At 39.7% G+C, this 23,142-nt stretch overlaps 1 protein-coding gene across 1 annotated transcript; it reads right to left on the reverse strand.

The window, feature by feature from the left end:
* Nucleotides 1–4,960: 4,960 nt before the first annotated feature.
* Nucleotides 4,961–11,230, reverse strand: LOC127953022 (fascin). The gene is made up of 5 exons (XM_052551917.1): nt 10,280–11,230; nt 7,451–7,607; nt 7,055–7,176; nt 6,760–6,927; nt 4,961–6,687 (listed from the first exon to the last, which is right to left on the reverse strand). Exons 1-5 carry the CDS (start codon nt 11,100–11,102, stop codon nt 6,482–6,484), a joined length of 1,476 nt encoding a protein of 491 aa, XP_052407877.1. The 5' UTR covers nt 11,103–11,230; the 3' UTR covers nt 4,961–6,481.
* Nucleotides 11,231–23,142: the final 11,912 nt, after the last annotated feature.

Here is a 23,142-nt window from a genome sequence, read left to right on the forward strand (position 1 = left end):
TTTCCAATGATGTTCCCCGTGAGGTCATCAGAAGAAGGCCAACAAACCACTGTAATGTTTTTTTTTCATCCAGGGTTTTTCTTGCTCAACATCTTCCTCCTCGTGCAAACGCCTAGATTATTAGTTCAGATGGATATTGATGCCATTTCAGATCTTTAAATCAAAATGTAGGACCAGTTTTTGCTACTGATGTTTACACTGTTCAAAACTTTGGAATCTGAAAGACATTAACAGTATTAAGAAATTAATGCTTTTATTCAGCAAGGATGCATTAAATTGATTAAAAAGTCACAGTAAAGACTCACAAAAATTTTATTTCAAATCAATGCTGGTCTTTTGAACTTAATATTCATCCAGAAATCCTGGAAAAAGTGTATCGCAATTTTTCGCTACTGTTTTGCAATCTTGATAATGATAAGAAATTATTATTGTGCAGCAAATCAGCATATTAGAATGATTTCTGAAGATCATGTGACCCTGAAGACTGGAGCAATGATGCTGATAATTCAGCTTTTGCATAACAGGAATGAACTGCATTTAAAATATTACAATAGAAAGCAGTTTCACAATATTCAATGTTTCGACTGACTCCAGACCTCAGACATCATTATTAATTTTAACCCCCTCATACTTGTGAGTCATGAACTTTAAAATCACTGCAATATTCACAATTTCATGTCAGCATAAATTGTGAATATTCCATTTGGAGCCCAGCCCTAGCTGGGATGTAATATTTGAGAGCTTATCAGGTTTGCATCACAAAGGGAAATGGAGGAGGAACTGTAAGCAGATGTAAATGGGGTGGTGGAGAACATACAAATGTAATTAGATACTAGACGTTTCTTTTACATCCTCACTGTGAGCTTGACCGTCTCTCTCATGGATGTTTGTACATTGAGATCTGTTGAGCTATTTTTATGAATTTATAATTACCATCTCTTGCTTTTCATGTTCATACATGCTTCTTAATATATTTTCTGCACTGATAAGGGAAACCTGCAGAATTCTTCTGAACTGATTTAAGCAAACGTGTAGTCACATGAACAAAACTACAGCAAAATATAATGGGCAATGATGCTCAGTTGTCAGTGAAGTGATGCATGAAGCGCCGCTTACTCTGGTCTTTTCCAAACTTACTAGTTTTTTGTTGGTCAATTTCTCTCCGAAGTTAACCAAGTGTGTGGGGAGCACGTCCATCACTAAAAATGACCAAACCCTTCAGATTCCTAATGCACCGGCAGGATTTTGCCTTACAAAGGTAAATGTGTTCACACCCATATGCAGAGAGTGTTACAGTCATACTGGTAGCTAAAAGCATTATCAAATGAATCAGTATTTTTAATAAATGCACATGCAAAATGTGTGAATGACAGCCGTTCCACTTCTGCAGAGCGTTTTCTCGTGAGTTCTTCAGGCTCATAATCCATGAGGACCTGCTAATCTGACACACAACAACAACATCTGCCAGAATGATTCAGGAACTCTTGCTTCTGATTTATGTAATGCAGGCCATCAGAGCCAAAGATCAATACATTATCAAGCATTAAGCTGCTGTTATTCCGCACGGCGGCCCGTAATGCCTGTAAAGTGGCTTGTTTATTGTGTTGTATTGCGTGACTGGTTCATTGGCGTGACTGGTGCAGTGAAACTCCCACAGAGAGTCCCGTCCTCTTGCCCAGAGCTTCAACAAAGAGCCACAGCTCTTGCTCTAATGGAGCCCCCAGGATCCTCACCTCCAGCTCTCCTCCCGCTGGCAGTGTCCCCTCTGCCCCGGGCTTTATTCAGACCCCTCACGCCTCTTAAAGCACATTACTCATCCTCACAGAGAGCACGAGGCTCTTACAGAAGCCCTTTCTTTGGTGAAATCAAAGCAATGGTGGTGTGGAGACCAATCAAACCAGCAGAATAACACAATCCTGAAAAGATCGGGATAATCTAGTCATTTTTTACTCCCATCTGTTGTTGGTGGTGTATCTGAGCACCGGTGCTCCACACCTGACGCGGTGCAGGCGAATGAAGGGTCTCAGTTTGACATGGTAACCTGCTAATGGGTCAGCAGATGGACGGTCTTTAGGTCTGTACGCCTGCAGGTGTGAAGGGTCGACCCTGGCAGCTTGTGCTCACTGCACCCACAGCTTAAGAGCTTCCTGAAACTGGATCTGAGCCCCTGAATCTTCTGCATCATGTTTCCTCAGGTCTCTCATTCTGTAAAATACAGCTTCTTTTTGCCATTGATGGTTCCTTGAAGAACGTTAAACAACCATGGAACCTTTCCATTTGACAAGATGTTCTTCACATTAAGAAAAAAATGGTTCTTTTCAGAACTTTTCACTGAAAGGTTCTTTAAAGAGCCCATAATGGTTCTTCTATGGCATTCCTGTGAAAACCCCAATTTTGCAACACTCTTAAAAATAAAGGTTATATATAAATATAAATAAAGCTTTCCAATTGATTCCAGTGACGAACCCTTTTTGGGTTCCCAAAACTTTCAGTGAAGTTTTTTACTAATACAACTGGATTTTTTAATACAACTGGATTTTGATCATTTTAATAACTGAAAGGTTGTTTGGAGGACCAGAAATCTGCTTCTGTGGCATCATGCCGAAAACCTCTTTTTGGAACACTGAATTATAACAGTTACATTGTGGTTTGTGGATCTGTGTCAGGTCAACCTGAAGCTAGATTGCAATTCTTCAATGTTATGGTAATGTACTGATGATTTCCAGAGGGATGGTCAATGTCTCCAATAATCAGCCTGAAGGGAAGTGATGTTAAGATTTCCTCCTTTTGTGTTTGCTGAAGTGTTAATGTTGTGAAGGGCTGGGCTTGCAGTCATGAGAGTGTCATCATGCCCCGTGTGATCTTCTAGGCGGTGGTCACACATTGCAGTGATTTCCTGGGGTCAGTGATAGTCATGTGACTTTATCTGCTGTTCATGATATTATAAACTCCCAGAGATTAGGTTATAATGTGTGTGGGGATGCAAATGCAATCATTTGCATTTAACTGAACAGTTTAACCTGATCACTAGTAAATGTTTTGGATTTACTTTATGGATTTAAAATTATTTAAAATTAATTTATTTGGCTATAATTTGCATGTCAGTCTTTTCCTTATATAAAGGAAACATCATTTTGGCACACAAACCTCTGCAGTATAAACACTATTATTCAAATGTTTTGGGGCCAGTCAATTTAAAAAATGTAATACTTTTATTCAGCAAGAACATTAAATTGCTTCGAAGTGAAAATAAATATATTTATAATGTTACAAAATATTTCTATTTCAAATAAATGAGGTAATTTTCTTTATATTTTTCAAAGAATGCTGGAAAAAAAACATGAATACTGGTTTACACAAAAATATTAAACTGGAAAAGAGTTTCAACATTGATAATAATAAGAAAAGGTTTCTTGTGCAGCAAATCATCATATTAGAATGACTTCTGAGGATCATGTGACACTGAAGACTGAAGCAATGATGCTGATAATTCAGCTTTACATTCACAGGAATACATCACTTTTCTTAAAATGATATTTTATAGTTACTTTCTGTGAAAATAAATGAAAAATGTAAATGCAAGATATTTTTCAAGGTCAGATGTAAGATAAGATCAAGGGTCTAAAGTCACCGATAGAGGCCAACTGTTTCAGTTACTATTTTAAAAAATATCAGGCAGCATACCTTGTGAGTACGTCCTGTTCCTTTTCACACATATCTCAAAAATGAAAATGCATGCAAAACTTCGAAACCACATGCATAATTAGAGAAATGTCCTGACATTTGTCACAGTGCAAACATTGTTAGCCACATCGCTGCAAAGCTGTTGCTCTGCTCTGATGTGTTTATTCAAATGCCGTCCACCGGTCCATCATGTAAATCTGAATTCAGCCTCTGTGATCTCAAGCTTGCACCTGCGTCTCATGAAAATCATGACTAAATGAAGAAATCCTGGCCACCTGAAACGCTGCAGTTCCAGTCCCACCGTCAACCCCCACAATAGAGCCCTTTCAAATGACATGCTCCGAGTTACCATGGAAACACTGGCCCCTCAGGATCATTTAACCCTTTCAGTCTTAGTTCCTGAATTGAAATGCTCATGGCGTCATCTTCCGCTGTATTTGTAATCTAATATAACACTCATGGAGACTAATAGTTAGAAGATGATTCATGAAGACTGTTAGTCTACCTGTCAATCTGATGCATGCATATTTATTTATTGAACTCACAAATGTCTGATGGGCTTCCTGTTCAATAAACCTAATTTCCCAGCTTAGAGAGTATGATGCACTCTCTGTTTCTGGGATGGCTGTGTATACTGGACGGATCAGTCTACAGCAGTACCATTTCAGTTTTTTTCTACTTTAAAAAAAAAATTATTCCGAGTGTTACTTGCATTTGTTGCAATTAGTATGTGATCTGAGCATCTCCATTTAAAAATGTCTGTTATTTTTCATATTCAATTGAGTGGCTTTTCTGCGGGTCTTATTGAAATATTGTGGTTTTTAAATCTTTTTATAGCTTGCAGCAAATATCACATGCTTCCAATTTGTATTTCTATCTGCGGTTTAGATACTGAAGCTCCTTCTTTGTACAGCGTAGTGTCCGTTCAGTTACATTTTTAGGCTCCTTGCACTTCAGTAGCAGTTTGCAAACTGCTGCTCCAGCAATAACACTGAACAAAAGCCTCATTGGTGGAGCGGCCAACAGCTTAAAAAAATAAGATGGAGTTGCGATCTCAGGAGAAAACTAATTTCTCTCATTCTGCTGCAGCGGAGGTAACCTTTCCAAAACTCTGGGAGCTGCGCTCATACTTCACCAAATCCTGCTCAAGCTTAATGACAATTACCATACCACTTCACAAGAAGAAAAGGGTGTTGATCGTTGATTTGCCACTTAAAGAGAACTAATGTTTCTAGAGGTTTCTTTTCTAGAATTAAAAACAATTCACTGACAAGAGTTTCATATTCAAACCATATTTATTTCCAGATTTCATTTGTACCCATGGCACATGAGGAAACATAACCATAATATCAAAACAATATAAAAAGTCATTTGTAAAGACTTTACAAAGTATAATGTGGAATGTCTTTTCCCCCCAATAATAAGGCACAGTCATTATCATTCCCTTAGCAATGGGAGATCATTATCATGTGAAATGATAGCTCTATTCTTAAATAAAGAGAAGTTCAGCTCAGAGGGACTCGGGACTCGGTTATATTGACGCACACCTAAAAACCAATTAAGCAACAGTTTAACCTTAGGTTTTAAACTTTAAGCAATCCTGTGTGGTGTTATGGTCTTAATTTGGGTTTTTTGTCTGAGGTGTAATGTGTATAAAGGAATGAGGTTTATGATAATGTCTGTGCCTACTCAAAAACAACAACAAAAATGTAAGTTACTTTTCCAGATTAGAACACTGCACGAGTCCAGTGAACCCAGACCCACCATTCCTTTGAGAAATTGTCCAGTTTAAAGGGGAAAAGTGGTTTCATTAAGCATAAACACTGTGTTGAACCTGCAACAACATACCTCACGTCAGTATCTTCACGCTCAATGTACCGACGACATCACTTTCCAGTTGCAGAAAACTATTTCCACTTTAATATCTATACTTTTTTTCCCGCCCATTTGCAATTTAAAGCGTAACCCTAATTGTGAGATGAGGGACTGTACGGTACCAATCCAGTTCTCTTGGTTTTCCTCTTTTTAAACATTAAAATTAATTCGAATGGCACAGATCGTTTGGCAGTACACGAAGCACTGCGGTACTTCAAACACCAAAACAAAACAAAAAACAGTTGAGCTCCTCGCCTTTTCAGTGGCCCGAGAGCTTCCTTCATAACTCTGTCAAGTGTGCGGAAAGAAAAAAAAAACGAAACATTCATACATTAACCTGTAAATATTGCCTTAGTCCTCGGGTCATGAGGGTAGGTACTAATGACTGGCAATACAGTGGGAAGCATTACATCATCAATAGCTCAATATCAATAATAACATTTTGCTATGTGTTAATATTAAGAGTGCGATACAGGACTGTGCAAAGGCTAGGAAGAGGGATCACGCTACAATCCGGTACATCAAAATCCTGTGGCTCAACGTGTGGTGCTGGGATTGCCAAGCATAGTCGATTTTCCAGAGACTGAAGCGACTTGTGGATTAGTATGACAGATTAAGAGATGACATTAGATGTGCTAAACCACAAAACAGAAATTTGGATGCCAGTTTAGTCCCAGAAGTCCCAGTTTTGGCCACTTGTCATCAATGAAAACCGCACAACACAGCAGTAATGCTGTGGCACACAAACCCTGAAGTATTTAGACAGAATCGAGTATACGTGACTAGAAGCAAGACCCTTCACCTTTGGGTTTCTCTCTGCTATTGGCCTGTGTGCTCACTCGTATTCAAAAACCATATTCAAAATGCATAACAGAAAGGGAAAGACTGGAAAGAAAAAGCCACAGTGGTTACGCAAGTGTTTTTAGTACTCCCACAAAGTGGAGGTGTCCAGATCGTCGGCGTTGGCCTTCAGAACACCTGCGTGATCGCCCTTCAGATACTTCCCCTCAGTTGACTTGATGGCCACTTTGTTGTAGTCGCAAAACTCGAGGAAGAAGTCCACCGGGGTGTCGCTACTGCTGAGCACATTCGACTCACTGCCCACCATCCAGTATTTCCCTGTGGAGTCTGAGAGAAGAAACCTGTTAAAACCTGGCTTTTTTTTTCTTTCCAAAGAGATAGTCTAAATTAACAACAAACCTCGCAAGCTATAGGCTCCATCTCTGAACTCCAGCCCAAAGACATCATATGAGGAGCGGTTGGAGTCCAGGGTGCCGGTCACCTTCCTGCAGCCAATGAAGCCATGCTCCCCTCTCAGCACGATGAGGGGCCTATTGATGAGCTTCATCAGGAACTCCTCGGTCTCACCTGAAAAAACAAGCTTCTAAATTAAGATTGTGCTATTGAAGTGCTCCACTTAACATCCATCTCTCAACACGTTTACTAAATCACTGGAGAATTTCCAAATAAGAGGTTGAACCAGAGGAAACCCCACCTGCTGTGTCAATAGTGGCAGCCAGCTGTCCGTTCTTTTTGGCAGCCACATATTTTCCATTGTTGGCACGCAGGGTTATCTTCTTCCCACGCCACTCAATGTCAAAGTAGCAGTTAGCAGACCTGGTTGTTGTAGAGATTATACATTAAACTCTAAAATATAAAAGATACTCCAAAATGATACTCCCATCAGCAAAACGATTATCAAAAATTTAGTGCTTATAGATTTATTTTAACTGATTGCAAGATACCCTTTACAATCTAAATTATATGAATGTTGTATAATTAATGCAAGACATAAAAAATAGACCCACCAACAGGCATAAATTGTTTAGTCTAAAGACTGTTAGTATGAAAAGACTGACAATAATGGCATGTTCCTGTGATTCACACTCACTTCGTAGAGGCAGTGCACTGAAGGCCACCATTAGCTGTGAGGGTCCAGTATTTGCCAGTGCAGGTCCTGAAGGCACACTGCTTCGTGTCCTTACTGATTTCCATCTGGAAAGTCTCCTGGTCACCTTCTTCATCCTGGTTGGCCGAGAGGTCCATGCCTGTCAAACACAAAAACACGGCATACTGTAAATCCCATTATAACCACCACCAATCCCCTGTGAGCACACAACACATCTTAGATCTGGATCAGCCATGCGGAGTGAGCAGAGAGCTCGGCAGATTTAGGGATGCTGATCTTTGAGATTACTTGACTAAAGAGTGTTGAATGCTATCGACTATTACCCTGGCAATTGCTTTGGCCTCCACACACACACACACACACACACACAGAGTTAATCCCCTTAAGAATTTTTGACTGTCATATATGCCAGGATGCTTAGTGGGAAGCTTCAGGACAACAATAGTCAATGCATCCGGTGAGTAGTTTAGATTCATGGATTAGAATCAAGCTCAGTGAAAGACCAGACCACCAGTCCTCTACTGCAGGAAATCTAATTAAACTCCATTGTGTGCATTTACACACACAGTCATCAGATACATTTAGCATTTATGGTCTTTGTAGAGGAAAACAGAAGACCGGTTCTTGAACAGAAATATTAAAGCTACATGAAGACAAACATCTACAAGATGAAGGTACAGCTAGAATTTTTATGAACATTTACTCTGAGAATGAATGCTACAAAGTTTGGTCGGAGAAATCAAGACTCTTTCAAACATGCATGGTCAAACACGTCATCTGTATTTTTAATCGGTGATTCACCATGATTGCTTACATGTTCCAGTTTCACCAAGCTAGTAATACAGCTATAGAAAATTGCGTATTAGCACTGCTGCGGCCTGGCCTCTGGAAGGCAGATTGAGTTTCCCCAAAAAAATGCGTGCCTGAATGAGCAAGGAAAATAAATGGCCAAGATGAGAAACACATGGCTGCAAATGGAAGATCTGCAAAAGAGAATGACTAAGACGCCCGGAGACTTGCTCTAAATCAGTCTCAGGCATGACAAGAGGGGGAAAAAAAAATCCCCTCAATCATTCTAGGGAGGTATGCATCCTCACCCGACATTTAAATGGTTTGGGAGGTGTTAAGACACCAGCGGACACACCCCCAACCCCCATCGCTCGACTGCGAATGGTTGATCCACACGACAACTGCAGGGCTTCATTTCCCCAGTGAATAGCCTTTAACCTTAGAAGCACAATATTGTAGGAATATACATTTTGGATATTTTAAGTCAATTTCATAATTATAGTGATCTGCCAAACACTCAGCCATCAGGGTCAAGCAGCTGCAATCATATAGCAGCACAGACAAATAATCCCCAAATGAATACAAAATAGAATGCAAGACACTGTTGGAAAGCCATATAAGCATTTACGCAATGACATACATCCGATGTCCTTGCCACAAAGGAAGGAAGAGCAGGCAAGCGAGCAGGGAGACTCATAATCTTTTAAAGCAGATATTTAAGCGAGTGTACATCAGTGTTTGTTGTGCGTGCTGAAATGGCTAAACTTGTGCATAGCGAGGCTCCATTGTTCTGCGTGCTGGGCTGCCTAAAGACTCTCAGCAGCTGGGCTGAATGGTGAGCTGGGGCCCAGAGCATGCGGTCTTTGTTCTCCTTCTACCCTCAGCACACGTCTGAAATCTCGGCCCCCTCACTAATTCTCTCAAAGGAACATGACACAAACATTGAGCCATATTCTCTAAGGATTGTATCCCTGAAGGCAAATATTTGATCTAGGCAAGCATGAGCATTGGTGAAGTCTCTATGTTGTAAGATGCTGTGCATCATAATTAAGTCCAGATCACTGTTAGCAAATGGCATGAACTGCTTTTTAAGGGTAGATGCAATCTTGCACTACCACAAGGCTAAATGAATCACAAACATAAAAGAAGTAAAGTCTAGGAAACAAAGGCCATATAGAAGAAGCATGACCTGCAGAGACCACGTGCCTCTTGGCACAGGCCCAACACACTGGCACTGTCCTGCCTCATACAGCAATACTGGTAAAACAGAGCTGGAATTGCCAAGCAAAGCCCAGACATCCTCACGTAATGATGCCATTTATATCTTTCAATTAAATTTTATTCAATTTAGCAGTTATTAAAACAAAGCAGATCATCTCATTTCATTTTCAGCAGTAATAGGGCAGCAAAGCTGTAATGGCGACACTGAAAAGCACAATATTTCACCAATACAGCGTTAAGCACTGTATAATTTAATCTATTATTTCAGTCTGGCAGTCTCAGGTCAATTCTTCTGGGTGTTTACAGTAATGATTGCCTTCACTCTCAACTTAATTACAGCACACTGGCCTCTCCAAACTACAGCCGTTATGGAATTTACAGAAGAATGATTGAGCAAAGCTGCAGACAAGGGCTTGAGCATCGATTTCCTTCTCAGCTAACAGATTTCAATTGTGACAATAAACCAGAGCACTGTAACCCATAGTAAAAAAACAAAACATAATAATAATAAAAGCAAAATTGAGATATCACCAGGAAACATTTGCAAGTAGACCGAATTTCAGGATCTTCAAAGTGAAGCATATGTTTTTTTTTCTCTCTTTTCCCGCATTTGCACTGATCCACCCCTGGGCTCTGCCCATTTCCCCACAACCACAAGAAAAGGAAAATAGTGGAATACCTATAATTAAGAATGCGCTGTAGATAATTATGGAGGATTTACAGGAACCCAACCCTGACTGATGTACTCTTGCATAAACGAGCACACATGTAACTGACAATAAATAAAGCAGCATCGTTTACCTTGCCTGGTGGACACATTCCTGTCGTTGCCAGCGGTGAGGACCACTTGAGGGTGGCTCTGCTCCAGAACAAAAAGCTCGTCTTTGCCAACCTTCGAGCTCTTGCCGGACTTCATGGTTCCACTGGGACCAGAGGGAGCCAGGTACTTCCCAGTGCAGTCTCTGAAGGCAACCTTCCCGGACCTGAACTCAAGCGTGTACCCCGTGTTCTTGTCAGGGTTTGGGGACAGGCTTCCGTCGTTCTTCAGGAACTGGTTGTCGGATGTCTGTAAGTGGTACCTCTGGTCCTGGAAGACCAAGGTGATGAGGGAATCGACGCCCCATGGAACGTCTCGGTCAATGGCGATCTCGCTCTGCTCGGAGCTCAGGTGCGCGTATCTTTTTCTTGTGACGCTGAAGATGTTGACCTGGGGGTGCATGGCAATGTGCACGCTCCATTTCTCTGCGATGGAGATGGTTTGAGCGAAGCAGGTGATTCTGTCCTCGGTGCCGCCCAGGTAGCGCTTGTGAGGCTCAGACTGCAGCGACCAGCGCCCATCATCATGTGCAGTGATCACGAACCGACAGTCCTCGCTCGGGGTCTCGCTGTCACCCGTCACGTTGCCGTCCTTGTCAGCCGCGATGTATCTCCCCAGATGGCTCTTCAGGTAGAAGGTGCTCGAGTCGTCGCCGTTCTGCTCCAAGGTCCAGATCTGTTTCTTCTTCATGCTGGTGGCTGATGCATTGATCTTGAAGCCGAACGTTTCAGCTGTGAGGTATTTGTTCCCACAGTTGATCAGTCCGAATTGGATCTGGAGCATGTCGCTGGTTCCGTTTGCACTCATGATTCTTCTCGGCCTTGCTGGAATGGGTTCTGCTGGTGCACCGTGGATGATGTTGACGGGTCTCTTTGTTTGAAGGAGCGAGCGTGCGCGCGCCTCTCTCTCTGCAGCCTCACATCGCGAGCGCACAGACACAGCTGTAGCTTTTATACAGATGAGTGATGTCACGCGCGCCGTCCCGCCTTCCTTCATCCCTCTCTCACAGCCCAAAATGAGTTGGTAAAACACAGAATTGGATAATATTCTCACTAGTAAAATATATTATATTGCGTAAAATAGACGCGAGCATCCTAGCACGTTGGAGAGATGTCGAACAATATTTGGCAGAGATACAACTATTTAAATATCTGGAATCTGAGGGTAAAAAAAATAATAATTTAAATCGCCTATAAAGTTGTCAAAATGAAGGCCTTAGCAATGCATATAACTAACCAAAAATTCAGTTTTGTTATATTTACTGTAGGAAATTTACAAAATATCTTAATGGAACATGATCTTTACTTAATGCTCTAATGATTTTTGCCATAAAAGAAAAAAAATCTAATTTTGACCCATACAATGTATCACCGGCTATGCTTCAAATATACCCTTGCTTCTTGGTTTTGTGCTCCAGGGTCACATATCTTTTGTTCACAGACAGAAAAAAAAATCTTGGCAATACATGAAGGTGAGTAAATGATGACAAAGCAGTAAGTATGGTGTAAAAAAAAAGTAGGCCTATTATAAAATTGCTAAATTTTAAGGAAATAAGAATAGACGGCAAATAACATAACATAACAGATCTTGGTATCTGGGTTACATAAATGTACGCTGCATGATGAGTCTCTCAACAGTTGTTTTACTTCAGGACAAATGCCACTTCGCCGGCCAGAGAGAGGATGAGGAAACACAATGCAGTGTTTATTCTGCACAAAGATATATTCACAGGCTGCACATGTTGGTCAGTGGGTTCAGGAAGGTCTAGTCAAATAAACAGCAGCTTCATCCAAATACCACTGGCACCGTTTCAACAGCAGCACACAGGCATGAGAAAATGATGCAGGACAAACATTCCACAGTGTTTGTCTGTCTTTGTAGTTACTATGATTCTTACATATGACTTATAAATCACATATTCCTTAAAAATGCTTGAAATGTCTTTACTGACATATATTTATTACAGGAAATGTGCAAAACGCCTTAGTATAAATACACAAGCACATTAGAGCTTTTTGGAAAAATAATCTATAGGTATTTCATTAAAACTATTTTCATTTAAAAGGGCAAATGCTAATGTAAGATTATTTAATAAAACAAATGCATTCTGTGTAGAGTAACCGGATCAGACTACGAGCCACCAGTTTCATTTGCATGTCAGATTAGATATTTATCAGGCATATTGTTAGGAGGTGAATATAAGGGTGTTTCAAGGGGATTTTCCAAAACAACATACAATATGTATAGTTATTTATGCTTATTCATCTTGAGCAGTTTAAAGTATAAACAGAAAAAAAAAAAAATATATATATATATATATATATATATATATACATACATATGACAGTACATATGAAAAGTTAAGTAGTGTATTCTGGTGTATAATTATGATAAAGTTTTGCAGAAAGTGATTTAATGTATCAGTGAGATGTTTTTATGTTTCATTGCATAACGATTTTTGTTATTTGTATTAATATTACTGAAACATTTTAGTGGTTTGTGTAAAAACAAATATCCTATAAAAAATGTACACTTCAAATACCTGGATAATGCGCTTAACTGACTAACTAACTAATAATTCACAAACTAACTAAATAAATAGAATTGCACAATGTTGAACTCATGCTTTCAACTGCAGTGGCTTTATTAAGTATCGGAAGGATATCAGGTTTCGATGCTGGATGACAAAATAATCTTATGAAACATATACACTAGAGAGCTGAGAACACACACCACAGTTCATAGTAAAAGTGCACAGGATATATAGTATATCATTTGGGACACAACTAGAGAGAGAAAGGAAGAGAGATGAAATCCTTAGCTTCCAGTCAACTACAATTTAGCCCCATTACTTATCTGGGATGATTAACAAGCTGAGAATGGCCATCTACTTTACACAAATGTAAAAGGAAACGGCCATTTAGCAAAGCCATCTCCATTTTTGATCCTAATGCATAATGGAAGACAGTTGTGGCACTTGTCTGGGCTGATGTTTGCCTTTAGAGATTAAGTGTAAATCACTGCATGTCTGCCACACAGAATTTCACCGCAATCCTTTAAAAATAGTGAGGTTAAAGCTACACCCATATTGCTGGATTCTGAATAGGTGGGGATCTATCTGCCTTTCTGAAAGATATCTTTGTTAACAGTGTGAAGCCAGAGCAGTTGCCATGGAGATGGTACTCCAATCTGCTGTGCTAAAATAAACCAAGGTCTGCAGTGTTAGCCCAATGAAAGCTGATCACAGCAAAGCAGACGCAAGAGGACTTTCAGACACAAAATCTGTAGAAAACAACCGGATAATGGTCTCATTGTGCTTATTAAAGCTATTATTAAATGGACAGTTCACCCAAAATAAAAAAAATAAAAAATGCTTAAAATGTACCCTCTGGCTATCCAAGATGTAAATGAGCTTGTTTCTTCATCAGAACAGATTTGAAAAAACGTGGCATCACATCTCTTGTTCACCAGGGGATCCTCTGCAGTGAATAGGTGCAAAATATGAAATATGCACGGATTGAGTACTGTTTAAAACTATAAAGAAAATAGTCCAAAACAAGTATGCTGGTGGGTTTTGTTGTAAGAGGACACCAGGGAATTGATTTTCTTTTTATGGATAATGGATTAATATTTTGGCCAGAAATGGCGGTTTCAAGTTAAATCCCATTAATGATGGTTTTTTTTTCTTTCAACCATGCAGCTGATAGACTGGACTTGTTTGGATTATTGTGATGTTTTTATCAGCTGTTTGGACTCTCATTCTGACGGCACCCATTCACTGCAGAGGATCTACTGGTGAGCAAGTGATGAAATGCTAAATTACTCCAAATCCAAACCTAACCTAACCCTAACCCTAACTCCAAACTCATCTATATGGTGTGATGGAGATACATTTTTAGCAAATTTGGATTTTTGAGTGAACTATTTCTTTAATAAAAGCCTCAATAAGCACACTCAGAAAGACAAATATATCAAGTAAGCACACCAACTCAAAGCAATGACTGTGGCCCGGCTGTGTATAATGTTCTGTCTGTTCCAAACAGAGTCTTTTGTGTGCTGAGATTGTGTTGCTGAGAGAGGATAGTGGGGTGGACATGAGCTGGCAGCGGCTGGTGATGAGAGGCTGACTTTGCAGATGCCTGAAGCCATGCAGCATAGCAACAGCACACAAACCCCTGTGTGGCCTAACGCTCGGTCACTCTCTCTCCAAACAGCAGATGTGCACATGGAAAACTTTAGAAACATTTTGTATCGCCTCTCTTTCATTTGAAGAATACGAGGAAAGGTGCAGTGGCCAGCGTTTTAATGCTGTCCTGCAGTACTGCGTCAGCATGTGACCTGGCAGCGGTCTGAGCAGATGCAGACTCCTCCAGCGCCCACATCCTTGACACGCACACCCCTCTGGAGCCCAGCCAATCGGACAGAGCTGCTGACAGACACAGCCTCATGTAGCCCCTCCCTCGAAGTGTGAGTCCATCGGAGTCTGGATTACAGAGCTTCTTTGTTTTCACCATGATGAGTAATTTCTAATTTCAGCAGCACATTTACCTCCCGGGCACTAGAGACTTCACTAGTCGACAAAATAAGCAAAACAGTTGTTACTGTGCAAATGCTGCTGCTGCTGCCAGTTTTGTACTTTGCATGTGGTCCTAGACATCCACAACAATGGTGATTATGTTACAATAAACACACCATACAAGGGCTTTGAAGGACTTCTGTGTTGGACAAATGTTCCTTTATAACTCAACATGAAACATTAGTCAAACCTGCTGTTCACACATTTGAACATTAAGGTCTGGTCAACATTAAGCACAAAGTTTGTTCTAATTTTAAACAGCTAAAATATGTGTATTGATATATCACATATTTTATCATTTGAAAACTAAAAGATTTGTTTTGCTAGAAAAGTGTGTGTGCTCTCTTCCCTTATGTAAAAACACACACACACACACACACACACACACACACAAAAATAAATTGTAGTGTACTTCAAATCTTAAAAGTATATTTTGCAGATATAATATTAATGAAACAAAAGGCAACTTAAGTGTACTTAAATGTTTCTTAACACAATCAATTACAAATATTACAAATATATTTAAATATGACATACAAGTTTCAATAGAAAATACAGTAAAGTATATTTTAGTTTACCAATAATGCTTGTATATTCAGCAGTACACCTTTACCATATTTCAAAGACAATAGAATTATGAAATTACATATAATGTACATAAAGTCCTACTTAATTCAGGCAAAATGCACCCTGAAGCTATTTGCATGGAATATAAGTTTAAACTATAATACATTTTCAGTTAATTGCACTTATTTCCGTAGCTGTGTTCTTCTTTTTAACATGGGTTTACTAAAGACAAATGCCACTTGGTTTGATATTTTGGAAATTGTTTTTTTGGAAATTTTTAATTGTGCCTAAAATGTCCAAATATGTCTGTGTTTACTGTATATCTCTTTACATGCAACATGCATTAAAAGCGACATTGTCCTGAAACATGACGTGTACTGCGGCTCTTTGTTGCACGTCAGCCTCTGGCTCAATAGCTCTTATTTTTGGACACCAAACCACAGTGGAAGAATCCAAGAGGATGTTAAGGGATATTTCCTGCATGGGCGTATGTTTCTGCCACACTTCCTCTTAACTCTGTTGAGGTGATATAGCAAGGCAAATCAGACAGAAACACATCAAAAGGTCACTGACCCAAATGTGGTGGTCCTCCTCTCAGCTGACTAAGCAAAGACTGTCCTGTATCCCACAGATCTGAACTGATAGCAGTCACTTATCTGTGGAAAGTTTGCACTGACTCACTGACCTACATGCAGTTCAGTGAGATGCTCATAGTGGGTTAGGCACTGAATGCAACCGGCTCACACCTATACAACATGATGATCTGGCACAGACAAACCGGATACATCAAGCTAGTGCTAGTTGTGGTTTTATAATTTGTACAAAACTTAGATGTTTAGATGTTTTTGCATTTCTATTCACCATTAAGAGCTAAGGGGCTTAGAAGAGGGCCAGATTTGTGCCATGCACAAATTAATAAAAGGAGCCTCCTTCCCAAAGGAAATTATGTTCTTACAGAACTGAAACAGGAAATTAAATTAATATTGTTCCTTCATTATTAAGAGACCTGACATACCAAAGGGGCCATATATACTATCCTTCTTGTTACATAGCTATTCCCAAATAAATAATCTGACTTGGACTTATTTTTTTATGTGAGAAAACAGAGTGAAAGTGAAAGTCTTGACATTTGCCAAGTATGGTAACCCATATTCAGAATTGTTGCTCTGAGTTTAACCCATCCAAGTGCACACACACACACACACACAGCAGTGAGAAGTGAACACACCGTGAACACACAGCCAGAGCAGTGGCCAGCTATATATCCAGCTCCTGGGGAGCAACTGGGGGTTGAGTGCCTTGCTCAAGGGCACTTCAGCCATGGGTATTGAGGGGTGAATAGAGCACTGTTCATTCACTCCCTCTCACCTACAACTCCTGCCAGCACCAAGACTCGAACCTGCGAACTTCTGGTAACTAGTCCGGCTCTCTAACCATTAGGCCACAGCTCCCCCGAGACAGCAAAGTGATATGAGATACATGAAACTAGTACAGCTATGTAGGAGATCATTTATTTTGAACAGCAGTCCCAACGGTTATGCAGTTAGGGGCCTTTATACAAAAAAGTATTTTACAGCAGAATACAAAACAACTGATTAAACAGATTCCAGCATTCTAGATAAAAATCGATATAATGAACAGTGTACACAAGTCTGCATTAATATGGTTCTTTGCTAATTAAACTTAAATGTTTAATATTAATTTCATTTATGTGAAAATGTTTAACTCTAAGTAAAGTAAATCTCATCTGCAGTACCATTTTCTGATGACTATTCCACATGCTGGATGTGGAATGACACTGTTTTGGGCAGAGGGAGTCCAGGTATGGGGTGAGGGGAACAGAGAGAGAGCAAGGGTAACCTTCACTGCCTCCTCCCAAATCTACTTTAGTTCATTATATGCCTTTTTTAAATCTTGCAAGTTATCAAAATTACCAAGTCGCTCTTTGTAATACAATGACAATGCACGGTGATCACTTGCAGTCAAGTTCAGATGCAATTTTGTCTTGTGTATTTTTTGCGTTTGGAAGCTGTGACATTACCCTGAGGAAAAAAACATCCAAAACAAACCATGGCTAACAGTCAGATTCAGCGTATATTTATGATCCAGAATCAGATCCAGAGGCTGAAATTTAACAAAAGCAGCATCAGCAACGCCGTCTCTATGTGGTATGTACTGAACCTGTATATATTTGCTTAGCGGTTTTGGAAAATGACTAAGTTCCACTTTGTCGTCTTTTTTTTTTTAAGCTGTACATGTGGAAAGTGCAGTTTGATGACAACATCGCATGTTGTTTACTTGATGTGCTTACACGCTGATAGCTAAGTTAACAACACAGAGATATTTGAAGCCGTTTTACTCACTGCATGCGGTTCCAACACACGATCGTGACCCTTTTTCGTTGGGACTGCATTATCCTTAAGAAATAAACAATGTGAAAATCCGGCGTCAAACTGGGCCTTGTTTGTAAAACAAGCATCTTCGAAATGCAGGGAACAAACAAAAACACTTGCACAACTCCGTTGATGCTCTGTAAAAATAAACTCCATCCACTGGTCCCTTAATGCTGTTTTTTTTTTTTTTTTTGGTAATCTGTGCAGGGTTGTCTTGCCCTGGCAACCAAAAACACACTCCTTTTGTGACATTTCGCGACGCTCTCGCTCTGATCACTGAATGCCTCTGCTCTCAGTGCTCTGCTCTACGGGAGCGCGCGCTCTTCCGGGAGAAGTGCCTTAGGACCCATATAAGGAAATTCCGCTCCATCTAACGTCACACAGACCCATACTCGGAAAAAAACTTTCTGAAACTTGTGACAAACCGGAAGGAGTATTTTTGGAACAAAAATACTCCTTCAAACGTACAATTAAATTTTTGAAACTTTGTCCATGTTTAGCATGGGAATCCAAAAAACTCAGTATGCATGAAATAGCATTTCACCCCCCCTTTAAATACAAAAGCATTCAACAGTTTGGACTCTCTATTTTTTATAGGAAATTATTACTTTTATTCTGCAAGGATACATATAATGTTATAAAAGATTTCTATTTTTACATACATGCTGCTCTTTTAAAATGTCATTCTTCAAATAACCATGGAAAGATTGCATCTCATTTTTTCACAAAAAAAAAAAAAATGAAACAGCACAACTGTTATCAACATTAATAATGAGAAATGTTTCTTGAGCAGCATATCAGAATGATTTCTTTAGGATCATGATACTCTGAAGACTGGAGTAATGATGCTGAAAATTCATGCCATCACAGGAATAAATCACATTTTAATGAGCATAAAATACTTATTTTGTGAGAAACCTTTGAACAGCAGTGTACATATGTGTGTTGGGATCTGAGTTCACCACCTGGGTCTCCGTGCTGAATGACAGCAGTAAGACTAAATTAACACATCTTGCACGCATGATTGCTTTGATCAGGTCTTATCTTGCCTTGCCTATCTCACCCAAGCAAGCTACAACTGGATTCCTCACAAAACAGCTGCATGATGTCCCTGATTATATGTATTAGCTTTATTTAATTAAATGTACCAAGTCGTAAACAATCCACAATGTGATAATAGTCAAAAACACTTCCACCTAATCTGAATAGAATTAAGAATTGAAGAATGGCTTGTTTATGTCTGAGGGGCAGCACCACTGGATGTACGGCTTCCCAACTGAAGCTCTTTCATCACAACCTCCCCTGCTCAACAAAAGACCAGCAGCTGGGGGTGAAAGGTCACAGGCTTGTTTTTGTGGAGGCCCAAGTCTGCTAGAGCACTTGCCTCCTCTTTCCCTCCAGCCATTGTCATGCTGACAGGAAAACGGTTGCTCAGCCAGAGCCAAAAGCAGCAAAGCCGGCAGAAAAAAAACTCAGCTTCTCCAAAAAGAGAGGCGGGGAGTGAGTGTCCTGTTTAATTCATCACTCCAGCAGAGCCGGGTTATCCCCTCCACCCAGACTGCAGCAGCAGTCGAAGTGCTGAATAACTGACGGGGCTGCCCTACATCTGCAGCAGGGGCTCCTGGGCTCAGAACGTGGCTGAGTGAGTCTGAGCCCATCAGCGCTGAGACAGCAGGCAGCAGAGAGCGCCATGAGAGTGCTAGAGATTACGCTTCGAGCAGGCAGATATAGGTCAGTCAGACCCGGAGACAGGGTGGCGAGGCAGGAGGGGGCGGACGTGCTGCAGAGACATGTGGGGAGGGGAGACTGCAGTGTGCACCACTGACCGCATGAACCAGAGTCTGTCGGAAGGTGGCTTCTGTACCTGCAGATGCAAATCTTCCTCAATGTCAAGACTGCAGGCATTTCATTATGATGTCGAGCAACATAATCGCCTTTACTGACCCTGCTCCAGTTCTGTAAATTAAATTTCATGACACACAAAAATGGGCTCTGGATTACATCACTGACATCATTTTTCTGATTCTGATATTGTGGTGTGTGATGCAGCAGATGGGACATGCACTGAAATGCTTTTTTTGTACTCTTGAATGAAAATGTTAAGATATTATGCTTGTTTAAACTAATTTGTAGTACATTTTCACATATTATACTGTAACTAATAAAATAGTTCACCCAAAAAATGAATATTTGCTGAAATTTTACTCACCTTCAGCCTATCCTAGATGTAGAGACTGAAGATTGTGATGCTTTAATCAGCTGTTTGACCTCTTATTCTGATGGCACCCATTCACAGCAGAGGACTGCTGAAGTGATGTAATGCCACATTTCTCCAAATCTAAAGAAACAAACTCATCTACATCTTAAATGGCTTGAAGGTCTGAATTTTATTCATTCAATCAGGAGTTATGTTGTTTGACATTACATTCCTAGTCAAGGGTGTTGTGATTTTTTGAAAAAGTAAACACATATATCCAATTACGATGTAATGAATGATTGTCCGATCATCTTTTTTAGGCTTGCTGCTGAATGCATACTCCTAATAGAATAGATCAAAAAGAGCTCATGGTGTGAGAGATAAGGTGATCATCCTCTGTCCAAATAAACATAATGAGGCAACTGCTGGAAGTGTAAACATTACCATAGATAAGTGAGGAGGAAACAATGGCATGCCTACAGTATTTCGTTTCACCACACAGTTCTTAGATACAGTGAGATCCACACATTTGGACCCTCTGGTGAAAATGCTTCTATTTTGCATTTTACTAATTTGCCACTTTTTTTGTTTTCATGATAACAGAACCCAAGCAAGATTGTCTGAAACCTGATGACCATGTGCATCTTGAGCTTCAGTGGAAGAACATCTGACCTTCTGTACAGTCATGTGATCAATGACTCTCATTTGCTTATTACAATCTGAAATAGTTCTAATTCATTTACATCATTAACTTTCTTTGTTTTTACCCTAACCCTAAGCTCTCAAAATGCAGAGACCTTAAGTTTGACATTCTGTACCATATCTTTTGCAAGGACCACTTTCACTATAATGACACTTGTCCAGTATTTGCATCTTTTATTTGCTACAATTTATACTTCTAGTTGGATGTGAAGTGCATTTAATTGGCTGTACTTGTAATCTAATATAATCTAATCAAAGACTGTAAGCATTGTCTGCATCGACATATGTGCATTAAGACTTGCAGGACCTTTGTTTATGCTGTGGGTTTGGTGGTTATGGCTTCTGAGTGGAACCAGGCTGTTTAATGTGATGCTGAGTTTAAGCCTTCAACCCTGGTATCTGAATCCAGTGGTGTGGGTGATCTGTCAACAGTCGCCTCCTGTGAACCCCCCCCCCCCACCTCCTCTGGATCAGCATGCACTCCCCCGCCTGCAGACCCCATTAGAAGCCCCACATGAAAGCCTCTGAATAGGCTCTTTCAGATTAGCACTGATCCCACATTGTTTATGCGGAGTAATTAGGAGCACACAGGAAAGCCTGGAGGTTAATTACAAAAGACTAGATTACAGTCATATCTCTGTCATGTCTAAACAAGCAATGCACTGCCATGCTTTCCGAGACGCCAAACTCATTTTCTTTCTCGTTTTATGTTTTGCTATTTATATGGAAACTTAATGTGCAGAGATCTGTGAAAGTGTGAGATATATGTGCTAAAAAAGGTGTGATATTTATGTGTTAAAAAAAGGTGAGAGATTTATGCAAAACTAACATCACAATGCGGAAATGACCTGGTACAAAGTCACACTTTACATTGAGTCAATGTTGCTCTGTTGGGGGCTGAACAAAAATCACTCAAACTAAATAAAAGTAGAGTGTTTACACTTTTAGGAGAAAATTACTAAGTTGAAGTTTATGCATATGAAATTAAGATCAGTAAAATTACACACATCATCACCAAGATCTTCAGAAATTATTACTGTAAGATGACCCTGACAGGAAACTGTACTCATATACCAACATTTTAATATATTTTCTTATTTTTAATTCTTCATTCATTGTTATATGCTACTGCTATTTCTTAAAGGCATTGTTCACCCTAAAAAAAAAAAAAAAAGAATATTCTACTCCCCCTCATGTTGTTGCAAACCTACAGGACTTTCTTTCTTTTGCAGAACATAAAATATTCCCTATTCTGAAGAATTCTGGTAATTAAGGTTTTGTTTGCCATTGACTTAACTTAATAATAATAAGTAGACATTTCTCAAAATATCTTTGTTTATGTTCCACAGAAGATAGAAAGAATAGAATGACATTAGGGTGAGTAAATTATGACAGAATACATTTTTTTGGGGGTGAACTGTCCCTTATCCATGACTGGCAGTTCCTCATTATATCTGAGTATCAAGTGAGACCCACTCCCCCAGTTTTCACTCACACACAGCAGATTTTCCGGATGAATGAAACAGGAGAGGGTCACATCAAACGGGCCTGTGCCACAGAACAAATAAAACACAAATCTGCTCTCCTCCCTGGCCCTGGATCCCCTTACATGCTGCCCTTGGCTCCATTGATCTTCATGTGCAAAGTGTGTCAGATGGATAGGGAACAAGATCTGGGGAGGTGGAATGCATGTCCTTGCAGCTGCTTAAATGACAGAGCTCAAGGTCAGGCCATCAGTGAAACACAAACAAAAACCTTTAACAGTTAGTTCATGCATGATGTGTCATCATTAAGAAAAAAATATATATAAAAAAACATTAGGCTAAGCTCGATAACTGACAATAAATTACACAGCAATCACAATGTCTGACTGAACTAGCTGCCATACTCTTTTTGGGTGCAGCACCATGTGGATTCCGTGGCTGTTTGGGGCTCTGCTGCGCCATCTACTGACCCTTAGGTCTAACTGCATCATATATAATAACTAGTGCCAGGCCACACGTCTGAATACAAGGGACCCAAGAAGAATTTGTACACTATAGGTCACACATAGAAATGTAAAAATGTAATATCAAAATATCAAACCAAGTGAATTAATGAAAGCACAAGCACACTTTTCAAGCAAAACATTCCACCATTCATGCTTTTATAGATATCAAATGAATAACCAGTTGATATATGTTTATGAAAATGAAATCATTTTGTGAAAGGTCTAGAATCATTTATTTCACATGCCATTTGATGTGATTATGTAATCTAGTGTAATGCCATTCATATGTTTAGAGTGACACTTCCTGGAATAAAAAAGCTGTAAATACATATATAAAACTATTGTTGGATAATCATACAAAAATTTTGTTTTGCGTACTTTAATTTAAATATATTTACAGCAAGTTGTTACTGCATGTTAAT

The sequence above is a fragment of the Carassius gibelio genome, chromosome B3 (genome assembly GCF_023724105.1).
Source record: "Carassius gibelio isolate Cgi1373 ecotype wild population from Czech Republic chromosome B3, carGib1.2-hapl.c, whole genome shotgun sequence".
Lineage (NCBI taxonomy): Eukaryota > Metazoa > Chordata > Actinopteri > Cypriniformes > Cyprinidae > Carassius > Carassius gibelio.

What these genes read in the sequence shown, in the direction of transcription:
- LOC127953022 (XM_052551917.1), bottom strand. Translation starts at nt 11,102, where the DNA reads ATGAGTGCAAACGGAACCAGCGACATGCTCCAGATCCAATTCGGACTG. An exon ending in CAGTGCACTGCCTCTACGAA is followed by an intron (nt 7,177 to 7,450) that starts GTGAGTGTGAAT and finishes TACAACAACCAG; the next exon opens with GTCTGCTAACTGCTACTTTG. An exon ending in TGGAGCCTATAGCTTGCGAG is followed by an intron (nt 6,688 to 6,759) that starts GTTTGTTGTTAA and finishes TTCTTCTCTCAG; the next exon opens with ACTCCACAGGGAAATACTGG.